The 23,292-nt window shown below is 43.9% G+C and overlaps 1 protein-coding gene across 1 annotated transcript; it reads left to right on the plus strand.

The window, feature by feature from the left end:
* The first annotated feature begins 1,612 nt into the window (after positions 1-1,612).
* NOB1 (NIN1 (RPN12) binding protein 1 homolog) lies at positions 1,613-10,084 on the plus strand. The gene is made up of 9 exons (XM_035024871.1): positions 1,613-1,706; positions 1,827-1,959; positions 2,742-2,872; positions 4,792-4,863; positions 5,060-5,188; positions 5,282-5,485; positions 6,263-6,360; positions 8,448-8,592; positions 9,325-10,084. The coding sequence occupies exons 1-9, from the start codon at positions 1,644-1,646 to the stop codon at positions 9,592-9,594; spliced, it is 1,245 nt and encodes a 414-aa protein (XP_034880762.1). The 5' UTR covers positions 1,613-1,643; the 3' UTR covers positions 9,595-10,084.
* Positions 10,085-23,292: the final 13,208 nt, after the last annotated feature.

The raw sequence follows: 23,292 nt of genomic DNA on the forward strand, positions 1-23,292 counted from the left end.
ATTTATTTTTAATTTATTTATTTTTAAAGATTTTGTTTATTTATTTGACAGAGAGAGCACAAGCAGGGGGCATGGCTGGCAGAGGGAGAGAGAGAAGCAGGCTCCCTGCTGAGCAGGGAGTCAGACTCTGGGTTCCATCCCAGGACCCTGCGATCACCACCTGAGCCAAAGGCAAACACTTAACTGGCTGAGCCACCCAAGCACCCCAAGATGTCTAAAATTTTTAGATGGATGTTTCCAGAAAGCTAGACTGGGGAATAAATAGGGATCGAATCTAAAGATTTGGGAGGCATTCCTATAATGTAATAATTGAAGCCTTGAGGATAGATAGTATTGCTGAAGGAGAGAACTTAGAAGGACAATGGGGCCAAGACAGTTCCGCGGGGGGTGCCCTGCGTGCAAGGCAGAATAGAGTCCAGTGAAGAAGGGTGGAAAGCCATCAGAGAGGCAGGGGGACCAGGATCCTTAAGTATTACCAAAGTCAGGGGAGAAGAGACAGTCCAGAAAGAGGACATGGTCAGCAATGTCAAATTTGGCAAAGAAACAGAAAGCTGAGAAATAAAAATAAAACAAAAAAAAAATTGATATGATCAACTAGAACATTAGAAACAGCTTTCCATCGTGCCATTTCAGGCAGGGCAGGTAGGACAGGAGCCATTGGTTCTGGAGATTGGAGAGAATAAATGGTAAGCAAAGTTGAGACAGATGTTTGGGGAAAGAAAGGGAATTTGGGCAACTGCTGAAAGGGACGCCTAGGGCACCGAAATGTTTTTGAGGGTAGGATGAATAAATTATCATCGAGGGATAAGATTGAAGGCTTGTAATGACTCAACGTCGCTGAAGATGAATGACAGAAAACCCACGTCATCATTCTGCTGAAATTCTGCATGAATTTTAACAGGCCAGATCCCATAATTATAGAATCTCAGATTTGAAAAGGAATTTAGAAGTCATCTAATACTCCCTTTCAGTTCCATCCAGCAAAGGATTATTTGCTAGTAAATTGCGTCCCTTGTTTAGAGAAATGGGCGACGATGTCAAAGACTCTTAAAATGAAGTGGGGGTACGTAAGCAGTGGTCCAATAGAGCATAGTGGATAAGAAAGTGGCTCAGGGGTTGGTTTGTCCGTTAATCAATCTTTCTTTCTTTTTCTTTTTTTTGGTAAGTAGGCTCCACGCCCACGACCTTGAGATCAAAAGTCGCCCCCAGGTGTTAATCTTACAACCAAATATTAGACATGTTAGCTGAGCCTAGCTGTCTTGAGTAGCTATCCCTTACTTGTAAAACTACCTATCTCACAGACTTGTGATCTTTAAATGATCTGTAGTTTCTCTGTATTGACTGACTTGTAACAATAAGACTACATACAGGTTTTACATTTAAAAGTAAAGACGGCGCTAAGCGGTGCACGCAGAAGCCTATCTCCTATGGCGTCTCCCTAAGTTTGACCCTGCCCACACCTGGCTGGGTTGCAGGCAACCTCGCGCATGCGCGCGGGTAGCCCTGAGCCGGAAAATGCTATGCGGCCGCCAGGAGGCGCCGCTAAGTCACAATTGTACCTCCCTGCTCCCAGAGGCCCTGAGTGGGATGTAGGGGTGGAGCCAGCTCCGTGCGCAAGCGCGCTGAGGGCGCGTTCGGTCAAGATGGCGCCTGTGGAGCACGTTGTAGCGGATGCCGGGGCTTTCCTGCGAGACGCGGCTCTGCAGGTACGGAGAGCTACCGCCAAGAGGAGCAGGGTCTGGGCTGGCGACCCCTGAAGTAGTGCGGGAAGTCGGGGGCGCATTGCGTGGTGCGGACGGGCGTGAGCTGGGCGGGTCTCTCCGCAGGACATCGGGAAGAACATCTACACTATCCGGGATGTGGTGAACGAGATTCGGGACAAGGCCACGCGCAGGCGGCTCGCCGTCCTGCCCTACGAGCTGCGTTTCAAGGAGCCCTTCCCAGAATACGTGCGGCTGGGTGAGTGCTTCTGCCCTGGTGTTGATGGCGAAGCGGGGTCCCAGGCTACCCGCTCGGGACCGACTCGGGTGCGAGTTGAGGTCTGGGTATTTACCAGCATTTGATTCAGAAACTGCACGTTCTAGGAGATCATGGTGGCAGAGAGGCTCCCTGGGTCAGGAGTCAGCCAGGCCTTGCCAGTTACTAGTAGGATGTGGTTGAAGGATAAAATGGAAAAGCTTTTAGTACAGTGCCTGGTACATAGTAATTGCCCAATAAATTTTAGCTGCTAATGTCTGCTTTTAAGGAAATGTGTTATTGTTATAAAGCGGAGTTGTTGCAGAGCAGACCAGTAATTTTGTTTCATCACAAACTGCAGCAGTTATCGACTGAATTAACTTTTAATCCCATTTGGAATCTGAATATCCTATTAATCTGGATTGTTATACTTAGAATCAGAGAATTTTAGGCCAGAGAAGAGACCTTCTATTCCAACGTAATACCAAAGTTTAATAAGGAATTCTCACCATTTGCAGACATGCTTTTAGTGACTTTTTGTTAACTTTGTTCTCCTGTTCCTTCCTCTGCACTGGATAAGGAGGTCACGGTAAACCTAATTGGCATGAATTTTAATGATAGAGAATACAAATGTCTCAACAGTGAGTAGAAAAAAGGAAATGGATGAAAGTATTAAAAGGGTTTTCTTGGGATATTGATCCTGAGTTCTTTTTCATACTTTCACTATGGTTATCCAAGGTCATATGGCTTTTTGTTTCTAATTTGAGTTGGGACTCTCTTCACAGTGACTGAGTTTTCAAAGAAAACTGGAGACTATCCCAGCCTCTCTGCCACAGATATCCAGGTGCTGGCGCTCACCTATCAGTTAGAAGCAGAGTTTGTTGGGGTGTCTCACCTAAAACAAGAACCGGAAAAGGTAAATCAAGAAGATTATTGGTTTTCTTCCTTTTAACTTTTTTATTCTGGGAACTATCAGATATACAGAAGTGGAGGGAATAGTATGATTGACCCAGTGTCCGTCCGGATTACTCTGTCTCCACACTTCACCAAGTCATGATTTATCAGGTTTCATTTCTACTGACCCCCAGCCCTAAGTACTTTGAACTCAGACATTGTATTTCATTGATATTTCTTGGTGTCTCTCTTTAAAAGCAAAAAAAAGCCCCACAAAATCATTACACAAAATTAATAGTAATTCCTTAATATTGTCAAATGTCCACCTAGTGTTCACATTTCCTAATTATTTTACAATTTTTTTTAACAAATGTGTCTCAGTCTCAGCAAATGGTCTCAGTCTCTTTTGATCTGTAGGTTTTTAGGAAGGGTTGGTTTAATTTGGAAAATGCAGAAATAGAGTAAAAATCAACTATATTCTTGCTATTTTTATTTTTATTATTATTTTTTTCAAGATTTTATTTATTTATTTGACAGAGAGAGACACAGGGAAAGAGGGAACACAAGCATGGGGAGTGGGAGAGGGAGAAGCGGGCTTCCCGCTGAGCAGGGAGACTGATGCGGGGCTCAATCCCAGGACCCTAGGATCATGACCTGAGCCGAAGGCAGATGCTTAACGACTGAGCCACCCAGGTGCCCCTATTCTTGCTATTTGAAAAAAAAATGGGTTTCTTTCCAAAAGGAAGGAAGGACACTATGTGCTTGCCTTTTTTTTTTTTAAACTCTTACCACCTTCAAAATTCTAGATTCCTATTGTGCTTTTAGGGACTTGCCCGCATTGGCTAGGTTGAAGAGACTAATTGATTTGTGGCTGGGTCCTATTGGCTTTTTCCTTGCCAAAAGATTTTAGAAGCCAAATAATCATGTAATAATTAATTTCAAATAATGTTAACTAAGAATTGCTTAATGTCCTCTGTCTAAAGTCATCAAAAGTCCTCTGAACTCACATTTGTGTACGAATTGGAACTGCCATCACTTGATTTCAACCAGGTTTAGAGTCCTCTAATCCAAAGAGTCTAAAACTGATATGTAAAACCAAATGTCACCAAAATGTTTTACGGAGACAGAGTAAAGGGAAACATAAAGCCAGAGTCTGTGACTGAGCATAGTGTGACTAGTATCAGGGTTTTCATTTGGCATCCATCAATTCATGATTCCTAAAAATTGCCCTTTTCCTGCAGCCTATTGGGCAGAGATTAGGTTTTTTGTTTTTTGTTTTTTGGTGTTTTGTTTTGTTTTAAGTAAATTCCATGTGGGGCTTGAACTAATGATCAAGAGTCTCGTGCTCTACCCACTGAGGAACCCAGGTGCCCCAGGAGTTAGATATTTTGTATCAGAAATCTTAAAACAGTATATTTTTTAAAAATAATACAGTATCGGGGCCCCTGGGTGGCTCAGTCGTTAAGCGTCTGCCTTCGGCTCAGGTCATGATCCTAAGGTCCTGGGATCGAGCCCCACATCGGGCTCCCCGCTCCGCAGGAAGCCTGCTTTCTTCCTCTCCCGCTCCCCCTGCTCGTGTTCCCTCTCTCACTGTGTCTCTCTCTGTCAAATAAAATCTTTAAAAATAATAATAATAATAATACAGTATCTTTTGACCCAGCAATTCCACTCCTAGGCATTTATCCTAAGTATATAACTAAAGATACATGCAAGTTTTACAACTAATGCTCTTCATCACAGCGTTATTTATGTGGACAAAAAAGAAATGTTCTAAACTGGTTATTTGGTAGTTGTGGGATCACTGAATAATTATTTTTATGTTTCCCAATTCTCAGTAACTGTGGGGAAAATATTTTGTTTTCTATTCATTTTAGTTACTCTTTCATTGTGCATTTTCAAACTGTGTATTTCTCTGTTTAGAGCTCTCACTTCTTTTTAAAGGTTAAAGTGAGCTTATCAAGTCAGCACCCAGAAACTCCTCTACACATTTCTGGTTTCCATCTGCCCTCAAAGGTAATTGCTTAGACAAGCCACGCTCTCCTGCCCTCTTGTGCTACATAGCTCCACAAATTATGTACAGTGAGCCACATTTATCTAGACTGCTATCCTAGTTTGTCCAGCCCTGTCTGATCAGACTTGAGTCATCTGTCATTCCATCTATAATCCTCTCAGTTTTTAGGTTTTAAAATCCTTATTCTTTTAACCTCAGCCTAAACCCCCACGAGAAACACTACAACATGGACACCCAGCTGGTGAGCCCGAGAACCTAGAATTCACTTCCTTCATGTTCTGGAGAAACCCTTTGCCTAATATTGATCATGAACTGCAGGAGCTGCTGGTAAGGCCCTGATATATGATCCCCTGATGACAGCATGCCAGTTTCTTCCTGCTCTTCCTATGGGCTGGGACTTCGTGACTTCTGTTGTTTCAGATGGACAAAGGTGATGATGTTCCAAGTGAGGAGGATGAGGAAGAAGAGACTGGATTTGAAGAAAGGAAAGACGAGGATAGCGACGACGATGGGGGTGGCTGGATAACTCCCAGCAACATCAAGCAGATCCAGCGGGAGTCGGAGCAGTGTGCCATCCCGAAGGACGTGAGGGTTGGCTGCGTGACTACGGACTTCGCCATGCAGGTGGGTGGATGGGCATCGGCCGGCCCTAGGCTCTAGTTCATAACCTGTCACGGGCAGGGGTCCCTCTGAGGTTTGGGCGTATGTACAGCTCTACTCTGAGGCTTCTTTTCCTGGTTCTTGAAACTTCACCTGTGCTCTTTATTTATAGTTTTGGCTGGAAACTAGAAAAATCAATATAGTGACAAAATATATATCTTCTATTAAGTTTTTAATGTTTATTATGGATGGTCTTTTGGTGGTTCTTTTTTTTTTTTTTTTTTAAGATTTTATTTATTTATTTGAGAGAGAGAGAGCATGAGAGGGGGAGGGCCAGAGGCAGAAGCAGGCTCCCTGCCGAGCAGGGAGCCCGATGCGGGACTCGATCCAGGGACTCCAGGATCATGACCTGAGCCGAAGGCAGTCGCCCAACCAACTGAGCCACCCAGGCGCCCTCTTTTGGTGGTTCTTGTTCAGTATGTTTCATGTTCTGTTCTCAGTTAGGTTCTTGGAAAAAGTAGAGGTTTCCAGCTCCCAAAAGAGTATCTTGCTTTTGACAAGATAAATGTCTTTGTTAAGAGAGATTGCTAGTGAGAGGCCCTGGGCAAAAGACCTGGGCCCTTGAAATACAAGAGAAATCTAGGTCTTTTTCCTAGTTTGTGTGTCTTGAGAGGCATCCTAAGCTTACTTTCCCTTAGCACCAAACCAGGCTTTGTGAAGTCCTTTCACTGTGATTATACGGATGTTAAGAGAAACTTTGGTTTTGCTGACTTTGGTTGTGCTTTGACTTGTTGGTCACAGAACGTCCTGCTTCAGATGGGGCTGCACGTGCTGGCGGTGAACGGCCTGCTGATCCGAGAGGCCCGGAGCTACATCCTGCGTTGCCACGGCTGTTTCAGGTACGCAGCTGGTGGTCTGGACCCACGGCCTCTGTGGAACGCTTTTTTCTTCCTGTCCTTTCAGCCAGTCTTCAGAAGGATGGCCTTGTGTTCAGGTTTTCCTCCACCTTGTCCTTCATGTGTGGCTAGGTTCGGTCCTCACCACAGCACTGAAACCTCTGGGACAGTAACGTCCTGCTTATTATCTTAGTTGTAGGAATAAAGGTGTGGATTGTGGAGCCGAGAGCCGTCATCATTTAACCATATGTACTGAAACATTTATGGATGAAATGATGTCTGGGACTTGCTTTGAAATAATACACAGGTGGGGATAGAGATAGAACAGTATGGCCATCAATTGATGGTTGTTGAAGCTGGGTGAGGGGCCCATGGGGGTTCATTGTGCTCTTTGTTCTACTTTATGTTTAGATTTTATGTTTAAAAACAAAAAAGAAAAGGTGAAATGGATTCAGATTACACAGGTTCAGATCCAGATTCTTTCTCACAGTAGCTTTACAAAAGTTGGTGAACTTCTCAGTGTTTCAGATTTTTCTTGCATAAAATCGAAAAAGCTGATTGTCCGAGAAGAGTGTGGTATCTGGAACACATGATGGGGTGCACTCGGGTGAACTGTTAGTTCACAGGGCATGCCCTTCTATTCCATTTCTCTTCTGGCTCTTGAAGTGGTCCTTGTGCGGGGGTGGTGTTCTGTGGGCAGGCCCCAGGGTCCCGGAGACCTGCTTGGAGCAGACGAGACTATACCACAGCCTTGCCGGTGACCATCGCCCTGGGATCTTACACTGCAGTGGCTGAGAGCTTCTCCGTAGATTCAGTCTAGATTTGGTGGCCATCATGTAGATCATCGCGTGGAGCAGCAAGGTGTCCTTAGTGCTGGGCCCTAGTACTGTTCCACTGAGGCTAAAGGTGCCTGGATGGACCACTGCTCTCCTGCTAGCTTCAAGACAACCAGTCACTCGTGGCCCAGGGGCCCGGCCCCACCCCAGCCTCTGCAGGCTTGCCCGTGACGTAGGGAGCCACTTCTCGAAGCGTCCTCTGCGTTCTTCTCCATCTTCGTATGTAAATGTACCGGGCGTAGGACGGTAGAGTGCCTGGCTTCAGGAAAGCCCATTTCCCCCATTGCCCTTCGTTACAAAACCCCAAGTTCCCCCAATGAACACGCCTGCTTAGCAGCTCTTAGAAACATTCCCCATTCTTGTGAGATTAGCCCAGTGACTGGACGGTTTCTTACACAGGATAATTAGTTCCTAGCATCTGTTGAGAGGCGCTAGGTTTCCTCTGAGAGACTTGCAGGTCAAGGGTTCAGCTTCTCGGGAGATTCACATAGCTCATCCCCTGACCCCTGGGAATGGAGGGGGAGTTCCTCAAGGACACGTAGAAACACTGCCACTTGGTCCCTGAGAGCAGCGGCTTTCTTGTCCAGGGTCCCTGTTGCGGCTCAAATGTGTAGGGGCAAGGCGAGGCCTCAGGGCCTGCCCTCGACACCCACCGCCATTCAGCTCTGGCAGCGCTCCAGTGTTTCCTGTGTCGTTCGCTAATACGTTCTTGGCGCTTTGGGAGCCACCTGCTGGCTTCACAGCCCGGCTGCCATCTCAGGAATACGCCCCTGGACTAAGTACTGTGATGTTAGGAGCACTGACTGTGGAGCCAGGTTCCCCGGGCTTGTATCTGCCACTCACTAGCTCTGTGGCCTTGAGTAGGCTACCGTATCTTGCCTCGGTTTCCCCATCTGTAAGATGGACATAATGCCAATTCCACAGGATTGTTTTGATGTTAAACTTGTGGAATAATGCCTCACAGTTCAATAAGACTTCATTACTAGTGTGACAACATTCGCTCAACTTCCATGTTTACAGACTCACTGCCAGTGTCATTTCATTCACCTTTGCCCTCAGCGCAGTGGGGTGGCTTGCTTGTGTCGGTGGCACGAGGCCAGGCGGCCGTGGTCTGTGACGCATCGGGGGCCGTTGAGCCTCCCCCCGTTGCTTGTCGCTTCCTCCTCCTCTGACACCTGCGACTCACCTTGTGCTCTGGGGACGGGGTTTGCGCTCCATGGTTTCCGTGCAGAGCCTTTCTTTTTCTGTCTCCAGGACCACATCTGACATGAGCCGAGTGTTCTGTTCGCATTGTGGAAACAAGACCCTGAAGAAGGTGTCCGTGACCGTCAGTGACGATGGAAGCCTGCACATGCACTTCTCCCGCAACCCGAAGGTGCTGAACCCTCGGGGCCTCCGGGTGAGTGGCAGCATTCCCTTCCCCTCGCAGCCGGGCCTGAGGCTGGGAAAGCAAGACCTCTTAGCACCAGGATCAAAAGGCACAGAGAGGACCAAGAAAGGCTTGGCATTTAACTGTCCCGCTGATTCCCTGAACCCGGCCTTACTTTATGGCACAAGATGGTCTGGCGCTCTTCTAATTCCGTCCCTGCCCTGGCATCAGCCATTTCTCTGTGGAGCTCGGATTCCTTATGGAGAGTGGGGTTTTGAAACAAAGAGCTGAGCATAGGATGGGCTTATTGCCCTAGGGGGTCGGAGATGTCTCAGCCCACGGAGGACAGAGATTGTAAACCGACGCATGTGTATGTAAATATACACGGGAATATTTTCTATTACGTATCTGTATTTTAAAATGAGTTCATAAGTTCCATTTCAACCCAGCAGAGTTCACTGTAGCCCTCCCTCATGTCTTGACACCATTTTCCATCATTATTTACTTGCTCAATCTAGAACACTCATTGCAGAATTACTAACCCACAGCAGTGAAAATGGTACCTGCCCAGTGGAGTTCGGTGTTTGGAGGTAACTCCGTTGCTAGCTGAGGGCGTGTCCCCACAGCACGAGTAGCAGTGAGTGACACGCTCCACTGACGTCCTCTCTGCATGCAGAGCCGTCAGTACGCTTGACATTAACAAGATCGGACGTGTTGGAATGGGTGCCCCGTCCTAATGGCCTTTTCTCCTCTCGTTTGCAGTATTCCCTTCCCGCTCCCAAAGGGGGCAAATACGCCGTCAACCCCCATCTGACCGAGGACCAGCGCTTCCCTCAGTTGAGACTCTCCCGGAAGGCCAGGCAGAAAACGGACGTGTTTGCCCCTGACTACACAGCTGGGGTATCTCCCTTTGCGGAGAATGACATCTCCAGCCGTTCTGCCACCCTGCAGATCCGAGATAACACCTTGGGAGCGGGGAGGAGGCGGTTAAATCCCAATGCTTCCAGAAAGAAGTTTGTGAAGAAGAGGTGAAGCGCAAGCTCTGCGGGCCAACAGGATTGCCACTGCAGCTGCTCAGGCGCTCAGGGGCCTCATTGCCCCAGCTGTCGGGCTCCAGAACCGTGTGGGTGGAAACAGTAGGCCTGGCTTATGCAGTGCTGCTTCCTGGCTCCCTGGGATGGGTCGGGTCGGGTTCCTGATGGAGCTGGGCCATCCCTTGGCCTGCGAGCATCCAGAGAGCTGGGATTCCTGCCATGTTGAGGGGAGTTTGACAGAAACAGAAGAACGGTGCCATGGAGCACATCCTCAGCATTCAAAGAAAGGAACTTCCAGCTGGTACTGTTTTTCTAATAAATGTGGTTATAAGCTTCTGTGCCTTTGCATTAAGTCGCCAAATGTTTGCTGCTTAGATAATTGGAAGGTAGCACTTGAGCTGTATACTCAAGTATCAAGCATTTAGATTTTTTTTTTTTTTTTACAAGAAAATATACTAAGTTTGTTACAATAAACCTAAGAGCTACTATTTTTTCTTTTCTACAACTTATTCTTGGGACGCCTGGGTGGCTCATTTGGTTAAGCATCTGCCTTCCGCTCAGGTCATGATCCCAGGGACCTGGGATCGAGCCCCGCATCAGGCTCCCTGCTCAGCAGGGAATCTGCTTCTCCCCCTGCCTGCCACTCCCTCTGCCTGTGCGTGCGCACACCTCTCTGTCATATAAATAAATAAAATCTTTTAAAAATTACTCTGAGGCATTTCAGTCATTCAAGGGAGTTTTGGTATAGTGAACTGCTACAGCCTTCCACCTAGAGTCACTCTTACTTTGCTTTTTCTTTCCTCCTACACCCACGAGTAACCAGGAATCTCCTAGGGAAAGGATGTTCTTTGCATAAATTCGGGAAACAACATTGATATGTAACTACTACTGATACAGAGCAGAACTCAATTTTTTCTAGATTGTTCACCGTCCTTCCTATCATTTCCCGTTTCTGAACACTTTCTTTAAAAAGATTTATGTATTTTAGTGAGGGGGCAGAAGGAGAGAGAGTTTCAAGCTGACTCCACGCTGAGCACGGAGCCCGACATGGGGCTCAGACCCACGACCCTGAGATCATAACCTGAGCGGAAACCAAGAGTCGGGGGGACACTTAACCTACTGCACCACCCAGGCACCCCTGAACACTTTAACTATGTCTTGAGCAGTTGACATTTTTAATAGTACAAACCACGTTTTTTAAATGTCCCTCCATTTGGGTTTGACAGATTGCATAACCTCAAGTAAATTTAGGGGGAGACACTTAGGGCAGGAATGTTCCATGAGTGATCGGTATACAGAGTATCATGGTAAGTGATGTTAACTCTGATGATTTGGGATATGAACCGGACTACAAGATTTCTTTCCAAGTTCTTTATATTGATAGTATATATACAAAGTATATAGTAATCTTCAAAAGCTCCTTACTTAGGTTATTTTCTTGTATGGTTATCTTGGGCATATAGTTAAATTGAATTTATACCAAGAACATTAACCAGGTTTTTCCCATCCTATTTTTTTAAGTAAACACAGTTCCAAAAATAAAAACCAAAAGGTATAGATAGAGCTAGATGCATTCCGTCCCCTCCCGTTTCACCTTAACCCATATAGGTCATTGGTTTTGTTTCTTACTCATCCTTGTTTTGTTCTGCAAAAATAAGCATCTGTGTGTGTTACATCAACTTTAAGATTTTTAAGTAATCTCTACACCCAACGTGGGACTTGAACTCACAACCCTGAGATCAAGAGTCCCGTGTTCCACTGACAAGCCAGCCAGGTGCCCCAATTTTTTTCATACACTAGTCGTAGTAGGGGCGCTCAGCTGGCTCAGTCCGTGGAACGTGTGACTCTATCTCGGGGTTGTAGGTTTGAGCCCCACATTGGGTATAGAGATTACTTAAAATCTTTTTTTAAAAAAGTAGTATACTGGGGCGCCTGGGTGGCTCAGTTGGTTAAGCGACTGCCTTCAGCTCAGGTCATGATCCTGGAGTCCAGGGATCAAGTCCCGCATCGGGCTCCCTGCTCAGCAGGGAGTCTGCTTCTCCCTCTGACCCTCCCCCCTCTCATGCTCTCTCTATCTGATTCTCTCTCTCAAATAAATAAATAAAATCTTTAAAAAAAAAAAAAAGTAGTATACTATATTCCACCCACCCCCCTCCCCGGAAATCACTCCATATCCATTCATAGAGATCTTATTGTTATCACTCCGTCATGAAAAGCTACCAGTCCAGGCACTTCATCATGTTATAGGCTCTGGGTTGAGTACGTAACCCACGTCCACCCACTTACTGGGTAGGACATTGTTAATGAGGTGCGGGTGCTGCCAACAGCAGTCTTCTACACGAGATTAAATGCCTTAAAGTCACAGAGCTTGTGAGCGTCCAGGCCAAGGTTTCAGCTTAGTCTGTCTGCTTTGATGCAACAAACAGACCAGGGGAGACCAGAGGAAACAGGGTGAACACTAGCCCCCCTGCCCTGCATCTCTGAAACTCATGGGGGCGTTGTGCAGCTGGGGGGCTGGCTGAAAGCTGCGGTCCAGGGTGCTGGAGGAGAGGGCAGAAGGGGCAAGAGCCTGTGAGAGTCCGTTTCTTTCTCCTCCTACTGTCAGACTTACAGAAAAGCAGGGGGTAGTGTAACACCCATCTGCACAATGTAGAGGCCAATTTTAGGCAACCAACTTGAACAATGGAAACCTGAGTCAGGTAGAAGGACGCATAGGGACCCCCAACCCCCAACCACCCCACCCCCACTGCTACATACAAACAGGCCCATCAGGCGACCCACCACAAAATATCCCCAAGTGCTAGCTGACCTACAGGTTACTTACACCCGGACACAGTTATCAAAAAGGGAAAATTCCCTAGGTTCCCATACCTCCTCACCTCCCTTGCCTTAGAACCAAAAGGCGGCTCTGGTCCCACCCAGTAAGGCAAACCTCAGAATGTGCTTCTCATAGGTCACAAGCCAGAGCTAGTCCTGTGGCCCCACCCAATCAGGTAGGACCAAGACATGCAATCCCAATCAAAAGCCGGAAGGTAGGATGCTAGAAATACTTGGTGAATAGCATTAGTCAAAACCACAAATTGTAGAGATGCATACAAGTGGTTTGAAATAAACTTGGGAGCAGGAACAATAGGATAAAAGAGGTTGTAAGTGTGTGCATAGCAAGTTGTTAATTCCAGTGTTTAAGCCCTTGGACTTGAAGTTTTAAAAGCTTAAGAACTTTTATTTTATTTTATTTATTTTTTTTGCTTAAGAACTTTTATATAAGTTATCCTTGAAAGTTTTGATTGCTAGTTTAGGACGTGAAACTCGTATTTAACCCAAATCTTACTGGCAACCTTGAATGACACTTTTAATTGTTAATAATTAATAAGATAATTCTGAGATAGGGAAACAGAAGGACTCCATAAAAATCTGCTTTTTCCTCCTTTTCCTGCTTCTATTCTTGCCAGGACATGCACCCCCACCCCACTTTACACAGGCCTCAGAATGTCCTCCTTGTCAGGGACAAGGAGTTAATGATTTCTTTAGAATAGATAACATCTAAGGAAGGGCCAGTTGAGAAGGATCCCACAAAGCCATCATATGCACATTCCAGACCAAGGGAGCTAAATATCTCGATGCCAAGACCCTCTACTCCAAGGAATAACACCTGACCCTCGTCTTTGTTCTAACAGGTTCCTGGATGCCTGAGAGCACATGTACACTGGACCACAATCCTCCCTAAAAACCCCCAGACCCTGAACAAAGATGAAATTCATGCTCCTTTCCTTTCCAAGTCTCCCAGACACAACGCCTGTATGTGTTCTCTATCTTCAATAAGCTCTGCTGGCTCGCATCGGATTTCTATCCTGCATGAAGCCAAGGACCCTCTTGTCTAGTCCTGAGGGACCCCCTCTGGGTCACCAGATCAAGCCTGCCGGCATCAATTCTATACTGCTATCTTCTTTAATACAAGATACAGTTAATAGCAGTGTCAGTGACATTTCCAGAACACCCCCTGGGAAAGAGCACCACTGTAATCCACAATCAAGCAGCAAATGCAAAACCCTGGGACATCTGGAAGACTAGCCCCCAAATTTACTGGTTATTTTCACCCCAGTACACGTGGACAGGGAGATAGCTATAGTGGAAATGAATGCCGTGTCTAGCTCACTGTGTTTGTGTGTTCACGTGTTTGGAGGTAAATTTTCATAAATGCAACCTTTCTGCATTATTAAGACAATGATGAGACTGTAATTCTGGGACCCATGGTGACACAGAGGTGTGGTGTACCTTTACTACACTGTAGTAATGAGCTGTTCACATGTCTGCAAACTTAGAAACTGGGTGGGGTTTCTCTTTCTACACCCTTCGTGAGGCTCATTGCCAGGTTCTGGAATGATGTTTAATAAATGCTTGTAAAATTGAATGCATGACTCACACCAGTCTGGAGAAAATAATCAAGAGACCGGGAACACCTTTCCCTAACTTTTCTTATAGTTTGCTCTTGGAAATTACAAACGAGTTCCCTGGCCCCGAAGGTGTTTATGCCAGAGCTGAAGAGTTACTAGTGGGACGTGGGATAAAAAGGATCAAGCAATGAAAATGGGGTCCCTTCTATACCTTAAACTCTGTGATCTGACGCCAGAACTCAATTTGCTCTATCAGATAATATCTCTTCACAACACATGCATACCATTTCAAGAGAAATTTCAGTTTACCTGGAGCTGTCTAAGCCTAATAGAGAATGACCTATTTGACACAATATATAACATGACAAAGTTCCAGCAGAACACACAGGAACACAGAAGTCCAGCATAACAGTGCAAGTTCCATACCATCGTGATCGGGGGAGGGGGACAAGAAGGAGGAGGTTTACAGTAGAAGAATCATTAATCCCCTAACACCAAAGACCTGTTCCCTCCAGGGATCCGTGGCTGGTAGCCATGGGAACCACTGAGGAGAACAGACATCCAGGTCCCCAGACAGGCCCGTGCCGCCCCAAACTACTGCACCAAGTCCATCATCCACAGCAAGCGGGATTTAGGGACTTCTTATGCCAAAAAGGAGGCACCCTTGCGGAGGCAGTGCCTTTAGCAGGTGACTAATGAGGCTGTTTGTGTTCTTCCATCAGGAGGAGGATGGGGGACTCCTGAGGTTTCTCCTCTACCTCTGCTTTTTGTTTCTAGATAATGAAGACCATCAACAAAGCTTTCTACAGCTCCGAGTGCTGGCTGCTCCCTGATGATGTGGGAGAGACCTTGAGGACATGGTTTCCAGTCAACACGCAATGCTGGTACATACATACTCCAGGGACAGGCTTGCTCAGAGAAGCCCCTGGGCAGTGTACAGTTTTTAAACTGACCGCAAATTAAAGCTGAGGGACCTTTAAGGCAATGCAGCTGAAACCCATGTTTTTACAGAAGCAACCAGAGCTCGAAGAGAAGAGCATTGGCAGCTCATCTGGACCTAGGCTCCTCTGGAGTCTGAGGGCCTGAGTTCCAATTCTGAACTACACACTAACTAGCTGTAGAGCCATGGGCAAGTCATAATACCCCTTGGTTCATCAGTTTCCCTGTCGCTAAAATGGGGGTTTTAGGGGTGCCTGGGTGGCTCAGTCATTAAGCGTCTGCCTTCGGCTTGGGTCATGATCCCAGGGTCCTGGGATCCAGCCCCACATCGGGCTCCTTGCTCAGCGGGAAGCCTGCCTCTCCCTCTCCCACTACCCCCTACTTGTGTTCCCTCTCTCACTGTGTCTCTCTCTGTCAAATAAATAAATAAAATCTTAAAAAATAAAAATAAAATAAAATGGGGGTTTTATTCCCTACCTCACATCATACACGGAAATTACTGCAAACTAGATCTACAGACTTAAATGTAAGAGCTAAAACTATAAAACTCACAGATAAAAAAAAATATAGGCATAAATCTAGGGTTAGGGAATGATTTCTTAGACAGGACACCAAAGCAGAAGTGATTAAAGGCTCATAAGTTAGACTTCATCAAAATTAAAACATTATATGGTTTAAAAGACATCACTGAGAAAATAAAAAGACAACTCAAAGAATGGGAGAAAGTATTTGCAAAGCATGTATCTGATAAGGAATTTGCATAAAGGAGGCACCTGGCTGGCTTAGGTGGTAGAGTGTGCAACTCTTGATCTTGGGGTTGTGAGTTCAAGTCCCATGTTGGGTGTAGAGCTTACTTTAAAAAAAGGAACTTGTATAAAGAACCCTTACTACTCAATAATAAAAAAGACAACCCAATTTTAAATTGTGCAAAGAAATTGAATAAACATTTTTCCAGAGAAGATATATAAGTGTCCAAGAATTAATTACATGAAAAGATGTTTAATATCACTAATCATTAGGAAAATGCAGCTCAAAACCACAATGAGATACCACCTCACACACACACTAGGATGGCTATAATAAATGAGACAGACAACAGCAAGTGTGGATGAGGACAAATTCTAACACTCATACTTTGCTGGTAGGAATGTAAAATAGTGCAGCTACCTTGGAAAACAGTTTGGCAGTTTCTCAGTTGTTAAACATAATGTAACCACCAATTTTCTTCCTGGACACCTACCCAAGAGAAATGGAAACACATGTCCATGCAAAAACTTAGACACCAGTGTTCATAGTAGCATTATTCATAATAGTCAAAGGTGGTAACCACCCAAATGTCCATCAGCTGATGAGTGGATCAACAAAATGTGGTTCATCCATACAATGGCATATTATTCAGTCATAAAAAGGAACGAAGTACTGATATCTGCTACAATGTGGATGACCCTTGAAAACACTATGGTAAGTGAAAGAAGACAGTTACAAAAGACCACATAATGTATACCATTTATATAAGATGCCTGGGATGGGCAAATTCCCTAGAAACAGAAAGATTAGTGGTTGCCTAGGACCAAAGTGTAGGGGACAGGCAGGAGAAATGGAGAGTGATTGCTAATGGGCTCAAGGTTTCCTTCTGGAGTAATGAAAATCTTCTAAAATCAGATCACTGTGACCACTGCAAAACTCTATACATATATTAAAAGCCATTATACTCTCCCCTTTAAATGGGTGAGTTTCATGTCTTATATATCTCAAGTCTATTTTAAAGATGAGAATTATAATAGCCCTTCCCTCAAAGTGCCGTGTGGAGGATTAGCATGAGTTAATACATGTAAGTGTATTCAGAACAGGTCTTGCTGCATGGAAAGTCTTCAGTAAATTAGTGATCATTACTTCCTATTCTGCAAGGGAAAAGGAATAAACTCTGTTGACTTTTCTTACATGAAGCGGTAATAAAGTTAGAAGAATTTTCCACTGTTAAGTATAGCATGACATATTCTGATCATTTAGCAAAGCACAAATTAATACAATATGGTTTCCATAGTAGTACATAAGTTCAGGTAAAAGTATAGAATAAGGTCATACTGGGGTTATCTTTGTAATATTCTTCTGGACAAAATGTCACAACACTGGGAATAAAAACATCTCAGGTACTTAAACAGAAAAAAGCATATTCCATCCAAACAATCAGGAAGTAGAAGATATCGGATTCTCCACAACCACCATAAAATCCTGCAGACAACTAGTCAGATATACAATGTATCAAAAAACTTACCTTCCATTTATCCTTTGTTAGCAAACTATTAGAAAATGTAATGGGGGAGGTGGGTGGTGAGGAGAGTAAACCAAAGAGGAATACATGGACTTCAGCACAAGAGAGAGGAGAAAAAGAATCCCAGAAAGATAGCTACACAGCAAACCTCAGAGTCATCAGCTGAGACTGAAACAGAGGACTTCAGAACTTTACCCAGAAGAAGAGAAGTAAACCTGATGAGTTCGACCAAGTGAAAATTAGCATTCATTCTGTGCTTATCTTTGTTTTACACTTTTTTTTTTAAAGATTTTATTTATTTATTTGACACAGAGAGAGAGAGCACACAAAGGAGCACAAGCAGGGGGAACAGTAGAGGGAAAGAGAAGCAGGTTCTCAGCAGAGTGGGTAACCCAATACAGGCTTTATCCCAAGACCTTGGGATCATGACCCAAGCTGAAGGCAGATGCTTAACCATGTGAGCCACCCAGGTGCCCCTGTTTTAGAATTTTTTTTAAAGATTTTACTTTTTTAAAAGATTTTATTTTTTAAAAAGATTTTATTTTATTTATGTATTTATTTATTTTTATTTATTTTACAGAGTGAGCATGGAGGGGGCAGAGAGAGTAAGCAGAGTCCCCACTGAGTGGACAGCCAGACATGGGCTCAATCCCATGACCCTGAGATCATGACTGGAGCCAAAATCAAGAGTCGGGTGCTTAACCAACTGAGCCACCCAGGCACCCCAAGATTTTATTTTATTTTTTATTTTATTTTTTAAGATTTTATTTATTTGACAGAGAGAGACACAGTGAGAGAGGGAACACAAGCAGGGGGAGTGGGAGAGGGAGAAGCAGGCTTCCTGCAGAGCAGGGAGCCTGATGCGGGCTGTATCCCAGGACCCTGGGATCATGACCTGAGCCGAAGGTAGACGCCCAATGACTAAGCCACCCAGGCACCCCACCCAAGATTTTAAGTAATCTCTATACTCAATGTGGGGCTCAAACTCACCATCTCCAGATCAAGAGTTGCACTTTCCACCAACTGAGCCAGCCCGGCACTCCTGTTTTTCACAATTTTGATGGAAGGTTTAGGAACAAGTAGAGTGTTCGTTGTGTAAAAAACTAATGAGGAAAAAGAGGCAATTATCAACTCTAGGAAAACAAGAAGTTGAAGAAAGAAAATTATCATAATTCACTATCTGGCTCATTGTCATAATAGCACAAACCCTAAATACTGATTTAGCCAAAAATTTTTATATTGCCATACTGGAAGAAAAGAAGAAGGAAAGATGGTGGGCAGTATCAAAGTACTAGTCCTCATCTTTCATAATATTAAGCGAATAGATAAGGTCTTAAAATCATTAACTATAAAACAGCACACTACTTAGAAATATGCCATACCACAAAGTATCATTATAACTAGTTCGGGGAATGCCTGGGTGGCTCAATCAGTAAGTGTCTGCCTTCAGCTCAGGTCATGATCCTAGGGTCCTGGGATCGAGTCCCTCATCAGGCTCTTTGCTCAATGCGGAGCCTGCTTCTTCCTCTGCCCCTCCCCCTGCCTGTGTGTGAGCACACTCTCTCTTTTTCTCTAAGTAAATAAATAAGGTAAAATATGGAAACATTAATTACTGAATATAAGTTTATCCACTTTTGGCTTCCTTTTACAGATGAACCAAAGCTATTTAGGTCTATTAATAGATACATTTTGTGCCACATTGAAAAGTTTTCTGTAAGGAAGAATATACTTCTAGAAATTGTAAAATGTGTTCATAAATCTACCAATCCACAGACTGCTAGTACAACCAACAGTCCATAGTTGCTTCCTTTTTAGTTTTCCTTAGGAATAAAGGATTCTAATTTATTTATATAATTAGAAACTTTTACTAAAGCTATTATGGCAAACAGTATGGTGATTCCTCAAAGAATTAAAAATTGAACCACCATATGATCCAGCAATCCCACTTCCAGGTAGATATCTGAAGGAACTGAAATCAGTATCTCAAAGAGATCTCTGCACACCCACGTTCATTGCAGCATTATTCACAATAGCCAAGGTATGGAAACAATGCGTCTGTCAACAGATGAATGGATAAAGAAGATATACATACACAACCGAGTCTTATTCAGACATGAGAAAGGAGATCCTTCCATTTTTGACAAGTTGGACGGACACTGAAGGCATTATGCTAGGGAAAGTAAATCCGAGAGAGAAGGACAAATACTATATGATATCACTTCTGTGTGGAATCTAAAAAAAAATGAACTTGTAAAAACCAGAGTAGAATGGTGGTTAGCAGGGGTTGGGGGTGGGGAGTTGGGGAGATGTTATTTAAGGGTACAAACTTATAAGTAGAAGATAAATAAGTTCTGGAAATCTAAGGACAACATGGTGACTAAAGTCAACAATACTGTATTGCAAACTTCAAAGTTACTAAGATACTAAATCTTAACTGTTCACAACACAAAAAGGAAAAGATAAATATGTGACTTGAGAAAGGTATTAGCTAATACTGTAGCAATCATATCGCCAAACAAAATGTATCAAACCAACACATTGTACACCATAAACTGATACAATGTTAGATGTCAATTGTATCTCAATTAAAAAAAAAAAAAAAAAAACAACTTGGGGCACCAGGCTGGCTCAGTTGCCAAAGCAGGTGACTCTTGATCTCCAGGTCATGAGTTCAAGCCCCATGTTGGGTGCAGAGCTTACTTAAAAAAGAAAAAAAAGTAGTAGTAGTAAGGGTGAAAGGAAACAACTGTGTATGAAAACTAGGTAAGGAAATAAAATGACTGGTTGTCCCAGAATGAGAAAAAGAGGGAATAAAACATAGGATAAAATCTGAATGGATATAGAAAACATTGTAGAAGATTTGTGAAAAAGGCATGGGAAAGGAAGTCTATGTTTGGTCCAGCTAGCTAAGATTGGAAGGGATTTAAGGGTGTTTTGTTTTGTTTTGAAATGAGATTTATTTATTTATTTATTTGAGAGAGAACACATGAGCAGGGGGAGGGGCAAAGGGAGAAGCAGACCCCACGGAGCAGGGAGCCCAATGTGGGGCTCCATCCCAGGACCCTGGGATCGTAACCTGAGCTGAAGGCAGACGCTTAACTGACTGAGCCACCCAGGGACCCCTTTAATGAGTTTATTTATACAAATTTTATTTATTCATTTGACAGAGAGTACAAGCAGGGGGAGAAGCAGACAGAGGGAAAGGGAGAAGCAGGCTCCCTGGTGAGCAGGGAGCCCAACGTGGGGCTCAATCCCAGGACCCCGGGATCATGACCTGAGCTGAAGGCAGATGCTTAACCTACTGAGTCACCCAGGTGCCCCCTTTAATGAGTTTTAATATGAGAAGTACACTGGTACAAAATTAGATTTGGTTTTCTCTCTCTGAAAAGGACAGGTTTTCTTAGATTTCTGGTCTGCTTTTTTAAGTGATTATAAAAGTTTCCTTACCTGTTAGGTAATTTGCCTAGACAGCAAAGATTTTGGGTCTTACCAAAATATTTTACACTGTTTTTATCAGGTCTTTGATTACTTAAGAAAACCTAGGCTTCTCAGAGCTAAGTTTCTTTCACAACTAAACTTCTGTACTTGCCTTTAACATCTATTGTCACTTTGGTTAAGTAGATAATTCTGTCTTATTTCATAATTATCATTCATTCATTCATTTATTTGATAGAGAGCAAATGCAAGCCGGGGGAGAGGGAGAGAAAGAATCTCAATCAGGCTCCACGCTCATCGCAGAGCCTGACAAGAGGCTCAAACCCAGGACCCTGAGATCACGACCTGAGCTGAAGTCAAGAGTCGGAAACTTAACTGACTGAGCCACCCAGACGTCCCTGATCTGTATCCTATTTAATCCAATATTCAAACTGTTTGACATTTTCTCCAAATCAAATTCTAAATGGGGTATTTTGACCTCAAAATAACTTTGAGGTTTATCAGTAGTTTCCTGGAAAATCTAAAGGACTTATCTCTCACCAAGGAAGACGTGAAAACAATTAGGTTTCTTTGGTATGTTAAATTACATGGCAAGCATTATCAAGTTAGAAGCAAGGCTAATTCTTCTTAGGTGGCATTTGTACAGATGCTTATTTATATAGAGGTTATAGAGATTATAGGAAATTCCTAGAAATCTGTTATGTCCTAGAACAATCTTATCAGTCATAATTCCAGTTATGATCTTAAAATATCGGGTATCACAGGAATAACCCCATGTCCTTGTCAATTCTATTATAATGAACTCTCATCAGATCTTTAACCATGGACATTTTAAAGTCTTTTGTCATTTACAAACAGTTCCTGTTTTCACTCTGATGCTTTTGCAAAATAAAGATTCACAGAAAGGACCCTACCAAGTTGACCACTGACCCTGCTGCCCAATTGCAAAGTGTCAAACCTGGGGCACACATCTGACAGCTATCTGGCCCTAGGCAAAGGTCAGAGACCTCAAAAAGAAAAAGAAAAAAAGAAAAATCAAATTGAGGAGAAAGAGAAGTAATGAACATTGCTCTGACATGGTTTCTGTTCCTCCTTTCCTCTTGACCATCTTTTTCCTCATTCTTACACCACAAAGGTCTTGAGGATTCTTTTGTTCATCTTTTGCCTTTCCCTGACCTGGAAACATAATGCCATTATTCTCCTAGCTTAGGCCACTGCAAGGTGGGGGGTGGGGGTGGTAATGCAACCTCCAAGTAACTGTTAGATTTGCCACCATGCTGGTGATCTGGTAGATCATTTGCCTGTCCCAAACTTCTCCCTGATTCCCAATGTCTCAGTTTCTATGAAACAAACTCAGCCACTTTCCATCCTGGGGGTCTCTTCCCGGACTCTGGTTAACAACCCCAAACCAGGGGAAACTGTGTCTCTGTTCAAAGAAAGGGACACAAGGCAAGGATAACCAGAATAAACCACCTGTGTAGTCTAGAGACCCTTCAGTTTTACTGACTGCCACCTTTCCAGTCCCTAGTCACAGATTCAAATGGGAATTACCAAGAGTTATTCAGATTCAAAATTCATTTCCTGTGGTGGATCCGTACTGTCCTGGTTAAGGGTAAGTGCCACGGAGGCTATGCTCGGAATTTCTCCTTAACTCTTGAAGATACTGCAGAATCTGCGGCTAAAGCATTACCTGCCCAATAAATATCCCTAATCTCTGGCCAATGTTGTTCCTGATAAGAGGAGAGCCCTTGATGATCTTTTAGCTGAGCAAGAGGTTTTTGCTCAGTGGCCACCACCACTTGCTACACTTGGGCTCACGCTTCTGGCCAAGTTGAGACTCGGCAGCTGCGTAAGATCACTGAGTAAGCCAGCTGGCTTTAAAAAGTGACTCCTTCAATTGGGTCTTACTTTGACCTATTTGATTCTGATTGGCTTGGGTCTTGGGGACCATGACTCATAAGCGCACTCCGGACATTGGGCATTATCTTGCTTTTAATAACCATAGTCTCCTCATTGTGCTGTATTCTCTCAAATCTTTAAATGCATATTTTTGGCCATCCACCACCAAGCAAATGATCTCCCTAAGATTAGAATATCACTTACGCTTAGCCGCATGTCACCAAACAGAATCAGCTCACCCTGAACTGGAATCTGAAATCAGTCCGGAATGGCCTGATCAGCACTACTTAGGTAATCTACCTGACAGACCCCCACCATCCCCTAAAAGAAAGTAACCTCAAAAAAAAAAAAAAAACCCATCCCCTTTTTGCAAAGTATAACTTCCTTGTTTCCACTCCTTTCTGCCTATAGAAGTCTTTCATTTTGTACAGCTCCTCAGACCCCCATTCTACCCTCTAGACTGGATGCTGCCTGATTCATGTATCATTAAATAAAACTAGTGAGACCCTCCAAATGTACTCAGTTGAATTTTATTTTTTACCAAAACAAAGAATGAATCAGTGTTAAGTGAAACCTCATTTTTCTCTAGGCTCAACATGGCTTGGCTTGGTGCTGTTACTAATCTTTATTTACAATTTTTATATTTTGTCTATCATGACTTTCTTTTCTGCAAATTGATTTTCAAAAAAACATTGCATTAAAGAGTTATTTATCAGGGTGCCCGACTGCCCCAGTCGGTGGCACACGCTCAACTCTC

Source organism: Mirounga leonina, unplaced genomic scaffold (assembly GCF_011800145.1).
Source record: "Mirounga leonina isolate KUSES-001 unplaced genomic scaffold, KU_Mleo_1.0 Mir_180, whole genome shotgun sequence".
NCBI lineage: Eukaryota > Metazoa > Chordata > Mammalia > Carnivora > Phocidae > Mirounga > Mirounga leonina.